This window comes from Aphelocoma coerulescens, chromosome 28, assembly GCF_041296385.1.
Source record: "Aphelocoma coerulescens isolate FSJ_1873_10779 chromosome 28, UR_Acoe_1.0, whole genome shotgun sequence".
Classification (NCBI taxonomy): domain Eukaryota; kingdom Metazoa; phylum Chordata; class Aves; order Passeriformes; family Corvidae; genus Aphelocoma; species Aphelocoma coerulescens.
The window spans coordinates 3104524-3117560 of NC_091041.1; the positions used below are offsets into that span (position 1 = coordinate 3104524).

At 58.1% G+C, this 13037-nt stretch overlaps 1 protein-coding gene across 4 annotated transcripts in view; it reads left to right on the top strand.

Annotated features, from left to right (window-relative positions):
* ADAMTS10 (ADAM metallopeptidase with thrombospondin type 1 motif 10) overlaps positions 1-13037 on the top strand; it is a 67429-nt gene that overhangs the window by 21363 nt on the left and 33029 nt on the right. For all 4 annotated transcript variants that reach the window (XM_068997062.1, XM_068997063.1, XM_068997060.1 and 1 more), the window contains 5 exons: positions 1758-2113; positions 6754-6913; positions 9790-10007; positions 11372-11455; positions 11807-11952. In XM_068997062.1, coding sequence (XP_068853163.1) covers positions 1758-2113; positions 6754-6913; positions 9790-10007; positions 11372-11455; positions 11807-11952 — 964 coding nt within the window. The remainder of the gene's footprint in view (positions 1-1757; positions 2114-6753; positions 6914-9789; positions 10008-11371; positions 11456-11806; positions 11953-13037) is intronic.

The following is a 13037-nucleotide window of genomic DNA, read 5'->3' on the forward strand; positions in this document are numbered from 1 at the left end:
AGGTTCTCACACACCACCTCACCCTCAGGCTCTGGACACCTTTTTCCTCCTGGAAGCACCGTTCAGGTCAGGATAGAGCCTCCAGCCCAGAGTCCCAGGCCCTTTGTAGCCACAGCAAGCACAAACCACCCTCTGATTCACTCTTTTCCAAGCCCACATGGACTGCAGAGAGGCAAAAAGGAAAACAAAACACTTCCGACAGCAAATTTTTCCAAGCCTGAAGTCATTTCTAAGTGCAAAAAGTCGCCCTTGTTTGCCCGGCCCCATCACAGGGAGGTGCTGGGATGCAGGGAAAGCTGGAAGTTAAAAACTTAATCATTAATTCTGGCAAGGCAGAGGAGCCAGGAGTGTTTATGGTCAGCAAAGATGGGGGCTCACCCCTAACCCCAGAGGGTGGAAGGGCTGCCCCGTTCCTGGTGGCCGAGGAAAGCACTCTGTCAGGCTCCCCCACTGGAAAACAGAGGGAAAGGAAACTCGGCAGTGCTGCCCGGTGGTGAGGGTGCAGTTTGGAGCTGGCCGAGTTTCTGATGGCCGGGAAGGCTTTGCAGGTGGGGGCTGTGGAACCAGGCAAAGTTCCCTGGAACAGCCCAGCCCCTCCTGTTTTCTCGGGAAACAGCAACAAATGGGATGCAAAAAGCACAGGAAGACTTTTCCAGAGGGAACAGAGGGAAAATCCCCTCCCATGAGGGCTCAGGAGGCTCAAACCCTCCAGAGGCATGAGGGGTTCAGGAGGAGCTCCAGCACACAGATATTTCCCATCTTCAGCCCAAGCCTCCGGGGCTGAGGGCTGTCAGACACAGCCAGAGCTCTGCTCAGATCCAATCTGGCAGCCCCTGGGACATTTTCCTTTGAAAAGGAGGAGTTTTTGCCGAGCTTGCAGGGTGCCAGTTTGTTGGGGGCAGAGGGGCTGGGGACAGTGCCCTCGTCACAGCCTGGGTGGCACCGCACACACTCAGAGCTCAAGGAGCTCCCGAGGAGCTGCTGAGCCAGGCTGAGCTGAGAAAAACCAATCCAGGGAGCTGGGAAGGCAGGATGGGGTCACAGACATCTGTGACTGGGAATTTGGGGTGTCTGACTTCCACTCCTGCTCATTTTCAGCACGGCTTGGGGAATTCTGGTTGCCCTCTCTCCTGTTTCGGTATCAAGATTGGCATTTCGGTGACTTTGTGCCCCTGTGGCCCCTGCCGCTCTGATGGGGGGGTTGGGGTGGTGCTGGTTTTGTGTTCTCAGAGTCAGCAGCTGCAGATGTCCCAAGGAACCCACAGGAGACTTTTCTCCTGAGCCACTGTCACCCCAAGGCTCCTTCTGCCTCCCGTTGAAGAGCCCTCATGGATGGGTCTGTTCCTGGAAGGATCTGGGTCCAGATAACCCCCCAAAGCTCAGAGCTGGACTCTGCACAGCCTGGATTCCCTCTGCCCAGTGGAGATGGAAGGATTTGGGATACTCCAGGTCCAGAGCCACAGTCGGGGTGTCCTGAAGGGCCCTTTGGGCCAGGCTGTTCCTCTCCATCACCCGCAGAGGAAGAAGTTGCATTCCAAAAACTGCTATCCCAAGGCTCTGTAGGCTGCAGGGTTTGGGGAATATCCCAAGGATCCTTCAGGCTGGGCAGAGCCTTGAGATGCCAATTTTTGGAATGCTGTGACAGGACCCTGGGCTGGCTGTGGCCACGCTCAGGCTGGCATTGCTGGGTGTCCAACTCCCTCAGCAGGCTGCCATCCCCACGTGCATCATTCCCATGCGTGTCCTTCCCTCCCCAGAGGAATTCCTCTCCAGCCTGGATCACTATGAGATCGCCTTCCCCATCCAAGTGGACCAGAACGGGGACTTCCTCACCTTCGACATGCGCCGGCAGCTGAAGCCGCGGCCCCGGCGCTCCCTGCCCTACGAGCCCTCGGAGCAGCAGGTCTTCTACAAAGTCTCTGCCCACCACACCCAGTTCCTGCTCAACCTGACCCTGCACTCCAACCTGCTGGCTGAGCACTTCACCGTGGAGTACTGGAAGCGGGATGGCATGGACTGGCAGCACGACTTCCACGAGGACTGCCACTACGCCGGCCACCTGCAGGACCAGTACCTCAGCTCCAAGGTGGCCATCAGCAACTGCAATGGGCTGGTGAGTCCAGCTTTCGCCAGCCAGGGGCGATGCCAACAGCTTTGGTCCTCCAGCAGGTGGATCCGTGTGGTGGGAAAAGCTTGGGATTGGTGGCAAGTGGGAATATCCCACACTGGCATCACAATCGGCGGAGGGCGCGGGCATCCCTCGTCACGTCCGTGGGGGTTCCTGATCCCTGTATCACTGCTAGCCCAGTTTCTGGGCCTTTTCCCATTGGTTTTGATTGGAATGGGATAATCCTGGCTCTCTGGGGTTCCCCAGACCTGGCTCTCACCAAGTTCTTCCAACAGCAACGGCAAAAATTGTTTTGCGTGTGCTGCTGCGGGCGGGGAGGGATTTCCCAGCGCCGCTGGAATGTCAGGAGTGCATCCAGATCCCTCCAACTGCAGATGCATTCCTGGGGTTCCCAGTTGCTTCTGCCCATGTTTTAGGAGCTAAAAAATTGTCGCTTCTGAGGGGAAAGAACTGAAATAATCAGTTTTTCCATATGAAAAAGGGAACGTCAAGACAGGGCAAGGTGGCATTTCCTCAAAACCAGCAAGGCTGCGGGAAGGAGGGTGGGAATGGTTGATTTTCCAAGTCCTGACAGCTCAGACTGAATGTCCTGGTCCTAAATATCAGCAGGGAATCTTAGTGGTGGACATGAGTGTAAGAACAGCTGAGCTCTGGGCCAGGTTGCTTGGAGAGAGTGAGATCTTGGGAGATCTTTAGGAACAGGCCAGACAAAAGGCTCTCAAAACCCCTCCAGGTATGATTCATTAGCTGTCCCAGCCCTGGGAATAGACTGAGGACTTCCATCCCTATTTTTCTGTGATTTTCTGATATTTCTGGCTCTCACAGCACATTTCCTGAGCTGCCAGATGGAGGGATGGAGCAAACAAACCCCGTGAGTGAATCCCAAGGCTGATGGCTCCCTTGGAGGGGTAGAAAAAGTCTCTCCAGGCCAGGTTCACATTTCTGCTGCAGCCCCACCTCCTTGCAGCATTCTGGCAGTGAGGAAGAGCTTCCAAACGGGAATGAATTCCCATTTGATTTATTACTGGGTGACCCTGCCAGAACAGTGCTGTGGGTTATTAACAGAAATGAGAATCTGACTCATTATATCGCAGAGTCTAAAGTTTCCAGCTCACAGCCAACACTCCGAGCCGCTTCCCGAGCCCTTTGTTTGGACGTGGGAACTCTGCTCCAGTCCCAGGGAATTTCGTGGTGCTCCCAGAGGGTGAGCTGGGTGCTGCTGGCAGTGAGAGGGATCTGGCATCGCCCACCCCACAGGGCAGCAAGGCTGGGGCAAGCACTTGGAACTGGGAGAATTCGGTCCCCAGGCTGTGTTTAGCTCTGGAGAGGCACCAAGAGCTGTCTGGAGGAAAATGCAGCCAGGCACAGAGAGGGACAGGGGGTCATCCAACAACCTCTCCTCTGCCTGAACTCTGTCCTTCTGCCCTCCGGAGTTACGGACACGGCGAGGATGGGGGAGGGGAACGTTGGGCTCAGTCAGGACAAGTGGGGTCAGGAATTTGGGCAAGAGGAGCCTGGAATGTTTTTAGCTGGTAGAGAGGGGGCTGGACTTGCCGTGGGAGATGTTGTGCAGCGCTCTGGGTGACCAGTAACCCTGATCCACTCGTGCCCACCCTCATCCCCAGCAGGCTCTGCTCCAGGAGGGCAGCACCCACTTTGTAGGGGACAGAAGGGGGTCCCCAGGTGCTGGGTCCTGCTGAGGGGGCACCGCACTGACCCGGCTTTGCACGGGTGATGCTGCCCGGGCACTCGGGCGCTGTGGTGGTGACCGGGCACAAACTGGGACCCGGTGCTGGGTACGGGGTGAGCTGAGCACGAGGAGGAGGGAAAGGGGTTGTGTCCAACAGCAGTAGCAGTTCCAGGCCATCCTCCTGTCCTCCAACTCCCACATCCCTTAGGAATTCCTGTGCCTGCAAGCACAGAATTTGGGTTTGAACCACTTTGGTTTTGAACACTCCCAACACAACCCTCACAGTGCATCAGCTTTGGATGCCAATACCTGGACATGCTCCCAGTGACTCCTCTTCCCAATTTCTGGACACTCAACCATTGACTCGTCTTCCCAATACCTGGACACTCTCCCAGGGACTCCTCTTCCCAGCCACAGGCACTGTCACCCCGGCCCGAGGGCAGGCAGGGGGCAGGGCTCACCCCACACATCTCCCACACCCTGCTGGGCTTCAGGCTCAGCCAGCAGAAAGTCACCCAGTTCCCAGAGCCACAGAACCACAGAATATCCTGAGCTGGAAAGGACCCATGAGGAAATCAAAGTCCATCCTGGTCCTGCACAGGACAGCCCCGACCCCACCACGTGGCCTCTGTTGGAAGCAAAGGGTGACATGGTCCGTTCTCAAAAATATTCCATGTTTTGAGCTGCCAGAAGGGCCAAGCAGCTGGGAGCCTCCAGGGAGCAGCTTTGCCTCAGCTGGAATCCCTGTGTTTGATCCCAAGAGATCCCAAGGATCCAATCACAGCCAGGAGAAAACACTGAGCAGAGAAGGGATGTTCTTTCCCCTCTTGTGGCAGAGGAACAGCTAAAGGTCAGGTCCTCATCAGAGAATCCCAGAATGGTTTGGGATGGAAGGGACCTTAAATTCCATCTCGTTCCACCCCCTGCCATGGGCAGGGACACCTTCCACTGTCCCAGGGGGCTCCAAGCCCCATCCAGCCCGGCCTTGGGCACTGCCAGGGATCCAGGGGCAGCTTTCCTGGTTAGTCCCCTGAGCCCAGCACGGACAGGAGTGCCCGGAGGGACCCAGATGAGGAGGAATGGACTCAGGTGGCTCCGCTGCCACACGGCTCTTCCAGGAGCTGGGAGAGCTGGCCCAGGCCGGGCTGTGGTGTGAGCTGACAGTGCAAACCCTCCCCGCTCTGCAGCTGACCTGCGTGAATCACACACAGGACATCCAGCCCAGCTCCCCCACAAACCACAGGGCTCTCTCAGGACCTCTCCCCACCCCCTTCACCAGCCCTGTGTCACATCCAGCGCCCAGCCCTCAGAGCTCAGCCCTTGGGGTCAGCGATGGGACAATCTTCAGGCTGCTGTGACATCCCAGCCTCGCTGCTGGAAGGTGCCAGGCAGGCGTGGAGCCTCTGCAGAGGTTGGGGTGAGCACATCCCTTTTCCAGCAGGATGGGTTTGGGGCAGGACGCGCTCTCCCCGCCGGTGCTCTCCCCCCATCCTTCTCACCTCCTTCCCCCCATCCCACAAAGCCTTTCCAGCTGGCTCTGCCGGCACTCGGCTCCCGCCGGAGCCCGGCCAGGGTAACCTCACAGTACCTCGCTTGTGTTGGAAAAGGTGGAGCCGAGCCAAGAGCAGCAGAGCCCGGGGCAGGAGGAAATCCCCCGGCACTGGGGGCCGGGATTCGCCGCGCACACACTGCCCCGATTGAGCTCCGGCCGGGGAGGGGACAGCGACAGCCCCGGCAGGGAGGGACTGAGCCCCCCGAGAGGCTCCCACACCCGGTGGTGAAGCTGTTCCAGGCGGTACTTCCAAGGAAGGGATTGAATTCCCTACTCCCCGTCCTGGCAGAGCAGGGCTCCCATCCCTCGGGCACAGCGGGAGCTGGAAAAGCGCTGTCCCTTCCCAAGGATACCCCTGGAGGCAGGGCAGGGGTGTCTCTGCACCCAGAGCTGCCTTTGCACACAGGGAGGGGGGTGACAGCCGGGACTTTTGTCTCTTGGACTTTTGGGATCCTGTTTGAGCCATGCCGGGCACATTCCTGTGCCTTGCCACTTGCTGGTGAAGTTCAGCTGAAGGGACACCGCATTCCTTGGAGAATTCAATTCCTCAGTGCCAGGAATTGGGATGGAGCTCGTCTTGGGCTACCAGAAACTTTTTGGGTTGCTCAGACCTTTCAGGCAGAGGGAACGTTGCTGTGAGGGTGGAGAGGAGGGACCTTGCAAGTCCCTGGTGGGTTTGGTGACCATCCCACCAGGATCTGCTGCTCCTGGCTGTCACTGCCTCGTGTGGGTCCACTCTGAGAGCAAAGCCTGGGCTCACAGAGATTGAGTCAAAGAATCAAAACCTAAAATAAGGCAGCAAACCCCAGCTCATCTCACTGACGTGGCCAATCCGAGGTGTACGAGGGGCTGGGATGCCCCATGCAGGCTCCAGAGAAGGGGTTTGGCTCTGCTGGTGGCCCCTGCTTAATCAGCCTTCAGATTTTGAACATTTGGGGTGTTTCCCAAAGCCTCTGAGTATCCACCCCTCTTTGCAGCTCCGAGTTCCCAGCTGGTGACGATGGTGCTGAGCTGCTCGGGAGGGTTTTTTGGGGAGGCTGAGCTCGGAGCTGCAGTGTCTGAGCGGGCGGTGTTTGGGATCCCCCAGGGATCCTGCTGAGACCGAGTGGGTGGAATAGGAAACAACTCATTCATAACTCAGACCGTGATTTCCAGAGGACTTCAGTGAACACAGATGTCCCAAGGCATCCACCACCATCTGGCTGGGCTTCCTCTGCTCTGTGGGTTCCTGCAGCTCAGTGTTTGTGCAGGATTCCTCCACAACTTTTGTCAGTCCCCAGAAAGTCGGGGCCAATCAGCAAAACCCTCACTGCGAGCAGCCACCTTTGTCCCGCAGCTCTCTCTGCACCTCGGTTATTGCCTCCCCTCTGTTCCCTCCTGCAGCACGGGGTGATCGTGGCGGACGAGGAGGAATATTTCATCGAGCCCCTGAGCCCTGGAGCCAACGTCAGCGCGGGGGGAGAGGGCAAGGGCAGCCCCCACGTCGTGTACAAGCGCTCGTCCCTGCAGTACCCGCACATGGACGCAGCCTGCGGAGTGCTGGGTACGTGCTCTGTCGTGATCCGCTCGTTAAAGTCCTGAGAAATGCCTCTGCCTGAATCAAGGTGCAGACGAGACCATCTGCCAGTGGCAGCAGTGTGGGTTTTATTTGATAGTAAATAGGAGAGAGAGAGAGAGAGAGAGAGAAGAGAGAGGAAGAAAGAAATAGAAAGTAGATGTGTTGGACAGAAAGAGAGTGGCAGGGACAGGATAAGGCAAATATCACCACTCCATGGATCCCAAGGATGTTTTGTTGGTCCTCTCCAGCTGGTCTTGGTGGTGAAGGTCCCCCCAAAAAGCACAGAATCCCATGGGTTAATAGAGCTGAGGCCGGGTAGGAAAACCCAGGCACCTCCCTGGGGGGGGAATTTGGCATTTTCTCTTACAACAGAGCCCGGGTTTGCTGCATCACTGCAGCCCTGCGCTGCAAGGCCTCAGGAATGACTCAGGGGGGAACTTCGGGGGGTCTTTGATGGATTCTGACACCCCCTCAGCTGCCTCTCCCCTGAATGTCCCGTGGGTGTGGCGTGTGGGGTTGGGGGCTCTGCAGCTGGGCCGGTTTGTGTAAGGGAGGATGGGTGCTCAGTGCCTCTGAGCAGAGGTTACACCCCAAACCTCCTCCCCGCCCTCATTTCGGGGGGGGGGGGGGGGAGTAAACCTGGCTTCTGCACCCCAAACCCAGCCAGGGAGGAATCTCTGCTGCGTTTGGCTTTCTTGTGGATGCATTCCTCTCCCTCAGCCTCCTTTGTTTTTCCCTGGGGGCCGGGATGATTGAACAATAGCGTTATCTTGGTGGTTTAACTTACAGTCCAAAGTCCCAGTCAGGCACCTTCAGGGAAGCTTCTTTGGTTGTAGCCTCTTTATATTTTGTGATAATGGGCAAAACTCTTTCATATCAATGTTTGAGGCATGAACTGTTTCAGTCTCTGACACGCTCCCACCACCTCCTCCTCCTCAATCCAGCCCGAAACAGGCTGGGAAAATCCTGCCAGAACAGGTCCACCCTGCTCCCCGTGGCAAAGAATCAAATTTATCTCCCAAATTCCAGATTTTTCTGTGTTACTTTTACCCATTTCTGGTGGCCTGGGCTCTGGGAAGCTCCCAACCTCTCCTCCTCGCAGCAGGGCTTTAAAATTTGTAAATAGAGCATGGAATAGAAGAGGAAAAAAACACCTCTTGTTTTTCTTCAGAAGAATCCTCCCGGATTTGGCCAATTTGCAGAGTGTTGGGAAATCACAGCTCACGTGTGCTCAGCACAGCCTTGGCTTTGGGGTTTGGTCACTGCAGGTCCTGTCCATGTGGGGATAACTCTGCTGCTGATGGGGACCAGCTGGAAAAGGGCCTTGGAGGGTGGGATGTGGGGCCTGGTCCAGGATGTTTAGTGAGGATGGTGACCGCACATCGACCCCATTTCTGCACCTCCAGGGCTTTGACCCCCAAAAGACCCACAAAGGGCTGCCCTGGCCTCTCCCCGTGTGCCCTTCTGGTCCTTGCCCGTCCCACCAGTCCGTCCCAGAGCCTGGCTGGAATCCCTGGCCCTTGTGAACAAGCAAAGTTTCGCCGTCTGCCCAAAAGGCTGCGGGTCCAGAGGATGCCACTCCCTCAGCCCAGAGAGGCTCCCTGAGGCTGAGGGCAGATGCCAGCCCTGCAGCAGGGCCCGGTGGTGTTTCGTGGGTCAGTTTGTGGGGACAGAGCAGAGCTGGCCCTGCTGCTCCTGCTTGGGTGTCCCTGCAGGGTGTCCATCACTGCCCCAGCGGTGACACTTGAGCAGATGAGGTGTCACTGCTGGAAGGGATGGAGCCTCTGGGGACACCAGGGCACTGTCACCTTCTCTGAGTGTCCCCAGACTCACCAGCACCTCTGGAGCCGCCCTGTGCTTCCCTGGCCTGCTGCCCATCCCAGCTCCCAAAGCCACGCTGCATGAAGCTCCAGCAGACTCCCCTCGTGCTGACTCTCTGCCACATTCCCCAGCTTCCAGAAATAATTTAGCCCGCTCCTGATTGCTTCTTGGAAAGCAGAGATGTGCAGTGGGAGCCACGGGCCAAGGGGAGTTTAGAACAACCACGGTGCAACGGCCCCAGCAAGGCCACCCCATCCCCTTGTCCTGCAGGCTGGACCTGTCCTGTCCTGTCCTGCCCTGTCCTGCCCAGCACTCCTGGTCCCTGAACACCCCCAGGAGCTCCCCTGGATCAGCTGGAGGAGCTGGAGCTGGGAGGTTGTGGGGCTGCCTGGGGTGTGCCCGTGTTCCCAACCTCGCTGGGTGTTTGATGATCCAACCTCAGAGCAGGGGAAAGGATCCAGCTGGATCTGCTGGCAGGGCAGGAGTGGGGCCGGAGCCTCCCAGGCACCTCCCCTACCCTGTGGTGGTCTCCAGGAGGGGAATTTGGAGCCGATGGCCCTGCTGGGGACATCCCCAGGCTCAGGTCAGCAGCGCTGGAAGCAAAGTCCTACAGAGCTGCTGCTGCTGCTGCTGTGGAGGCTGCAGCCCTTTCTGTGGTGGAAAGGCCAAGTCCTAAATCCAGGTCCTGGCAGGAAAAGGGAAGAGGAGAGGGTCTGCAAGGGCTTCATTTTCAGGTTATGGTTGTGCAGTCTCTAAACGCAGCCTGGGGCAGAGGTGAGGGCAGGGCTGTGCAGCCCGGAGGGGTTTGGGGCTGTGGTGGGATGGGCACAGAGCTGTTTGGCAGGAGGGGACAGGAGGGCAGGTGAGATACCAGCAGGAGCCTGGGGACAGCCCTGGACTGCCTTTGGGACATTTTCTGTGTCCACACGTGGTGCACAAAGAGCCCTCCGTGGCCTTTCCTCCCCTCGAACCCACCCCTCACCCCTGTGAGCTGGCAGCTCCTGCCCGAGGGCACCAGAACCGTCCCGTTCCCTCCGCAGATGAGAAGCCCTGGAAGGGGAGGCACTGGTGGCTGAGGACGCTGAAACCCTCCCCTCTGAAGCCATCGGGCAACCACAGCCAGCGGGGGCAGCTGCCCCTGAAGAGGTCGGTGAGCACCGAGCGCTACGTGGAGACCCTGGTGGTGGCCGACAAGATGATGGTGGGGTACCACGGCCGCAGGGACATCGAGCAGTACATCCTGGCCATCATGAATATTGTAAGTGTTACACCCACACCAGGAACCTGGCGGGCTGGGCGGGAACTCCTCTTCATCACCCCAAATATCCCGGCTGGGAAAACTTTTCCTGCGAGGAGTGGGATGGGGACGCAGTGGGGGAATCGGATCTGTTGCAGGCTGGCAGTGGCTTCTCCCCAGGCTCAGAGCAAGGCTTTGGGGTCAAAAATCCTGCCAGGCTGCTGCTGCTGGTGGTGAGCAGTGGGACCCCGGAGGCCGGAGAGGTCAATCTGGCCGGTCTGGCCGCGCTACGGCGGATCCGGGCTGCAAGAACAAAAGCCTTTCTTTGAACAGCATCTCCCAGCTCAAATTAGCATTGCAAATGCGGCCAGGCGAGCTGAGAAACACATGGGAAAGCGTAAGGACAGGGAGCTCTCACGCTTGGGGGCTGAGCAGCGAGCGGGGCCGGCAGAAATCGCCCCCCCGAGCTGTGGCTCTGCTTTGGGGCACTGCTGGCGGCGGGGTACCAGGCTGGATCCATGAGCAGCCTGAATCGGCCGTGCTGGATCCTCCTGCGAGGTGAGACGGGCTGGGAAGTTATCCATCAATCCCCTGAAAGCCCCTCTGGGACGGCTCTTTGTCCCGGCCTCCGCAGGATCGCTTTTCACGGCTTGCATTTCTAAAGCCGACGCCAGATTTCCGAACAATCCGGGTTCGAAGCGTTTCATCTGCTCTGCAACACCCACAGACGGCACATTCCCGGGGCATCTGTGCCCTCCCTCATTCCCGGGGCATCTGTGCCCTCCCCGATTATTCCCGGGGCATCTGTGCCCTCCCCGATTCCCGAAGGATCTGTGCCCTCCCCCATTATTCCCGAGGGATCTGTGCCCTCCCTCATTCCCGGGGGATCTGTGCCCTCCCCCATTATTCCCGAAGGATCTGTGCCCTCCCTCATTCCTCAGGGATGCTGTGCCCTCCCCGATTATTCCCGAAGGATCTGTGCCCTCCCTCATTCCCGAAGGATCTGTGCCCTCCCCGATTATTCCCGAAGGATCTGTGCCCTCCCCGATTATTCCGGAGGGATCTGTGCCCTCCCCTCGGCAAAGTTCCATCCCCGGGGCTGCACAAAATGCCAGGAACAGGGGCTTCCCCCAGCTGGGTTCTGGGCAAGGAGCAGGTGCTGCGGGATTTTGGCTTCACTGCTCTGAGACAGCGAACTCTGAACGTGGTTTAGGGAATTCTGCAATCCAGGTGATGGTGTGGAGTCCTAGTCCCACCCCTGCTTCCCAAAAAATTGCTGTGTTCAGACCCCAGCCCCGACTCCCTGCAGTGCCCAGCCCTCCCCAGCTCGTCCAGCCACAGAGCTCATTTTTAAGACTCCTCTTTTCTTGTTTCTTGGAGGTCAGGTTGCCAAACTTTTCCAGGACTCGAGTCTGGGCAATATTGTCAATATCCTGGTGACCCGGCTGATCCTGCTCACCGAGGATCAGGTAAGCTGGGCTTTGCTGAGCCTCTCCTGTCCTGTGTCTGCCCTGTGTGTCCCCTCTGGATGTCACTCCCAGGAATTCCCCCCCCCCAGTGCAGTCTGGCTGCTCCACATCCTCCCAACGTCACTGGGGGACTGGGCTGAAGAGACCTCTGGGAATCTGATTTTTACCATGATAAGGTGACTTTAGGGAGGTTTAAGCAGCTTGAGTTCTCCTAAAGCCCCAATTTTCTTGCTTTCCCATGAGAAACTGGGGGTGTCTGCCGTGGTGTCAGCACTCTGCCAGCACGGAACGGGCAGTGCCTTCTCACCAGAGCTTTCCTGGGCTCACACTCTCCCACTGCTTCCATTCCAGCCCACGCTGGAGATCAACCACCACGCCGGGAAATCCCTGGACAGCTTCTGCAAGTGGCAGAAATCCATCGTCAACAGGAACGGCAACGGGAACGCCATCCCCGAGAACGGCATAGCCAACCACGACACCGCCGTGCTGATCACCAGGTGAGCACCGTCCCTTCGGGGGGAGGTGGCAGCTGTCCCCAGCCTCTGCCCAAGGGGCTCATCCAAGGCTCCCTGGCCCTCAGTTGGATGCAGATTATTGCAGTTCAGATGGTTATCACCTTCCACTCCACTCCAGATGGTTATCACCCTCCAGTTCAGTTTGTTATCACCCTCCACTCCAGTTCGTTATCACCCCCCAGTCTTCCCTCAGTCTTTGCTGGGCTCTCAAGGAGCTCAGTTTGCAGCCACGGGGCGTTTCTGCCCCAAAAGGCAACAGGAGCCCAACCTGGAATCCTGGAGCTTCCTGCCAGGATGGAGAGCCCTGTCAGCCCCTGCTCTGAAAGGGGAAGAGGATTCCAGCAGGATCCTGTGACTGGGACCGGCGCCAGCAGCCCAGGATGTGGCTCAGCTCATTTTAGGTGCCTCTGTGTCAGGATGAGCTCTCTCCTTGGAACAGCCCTGCCCTGCCGGTGTCCCTGTGCTCCTGTCACCACAGGGGAGGTCAGCGCAGGGACCTGGGTGCTGGGTCAGGCCCTGAGAGCTGCGTGAAGGGCTCTGAGCTGCCACACCCAGGACAAAACACCCATCCGAAATGGTGGGTGCTCGAGCCTGGGGCAGCAGAGGTGTGGGAGGGATGGATGGATGGATGGATGGATGGATGGATGGATGGATGGATGGATGGATGGATGGATGGATGGATGGATGGATGGATGGATGGAGGGATGGATGGATGGATGGATGGAAGGAGGACACAGAGAGGATCACAGGCACAGTGGAAGGAATGGCAGGGAGGGAGGGGAGAAGGAAAGGAGGGAGGGAAGGAGACACAGAGAGGATGACAGGCACAGTGGAAGGAATGGCAGAGTGTCTGGAAGGCCACAGGACAATGGAGGGGATGGGGAGTGCTGAGCTCTCCAAGTGCTGCCGGCTGCGTCCACGATTATCCCTCCAGTCCCCACAAATCCCTGCTTGGACAGAGGTGAAACATCCCGGGAGAGGCCCGAGGCAAACCCAACATTTGTGCCTTTCCCCCCTCTCTTGCGGAGCGGGAGAAAGCCAGGAAAGGAAAGTTCTGGAGAGGGGAG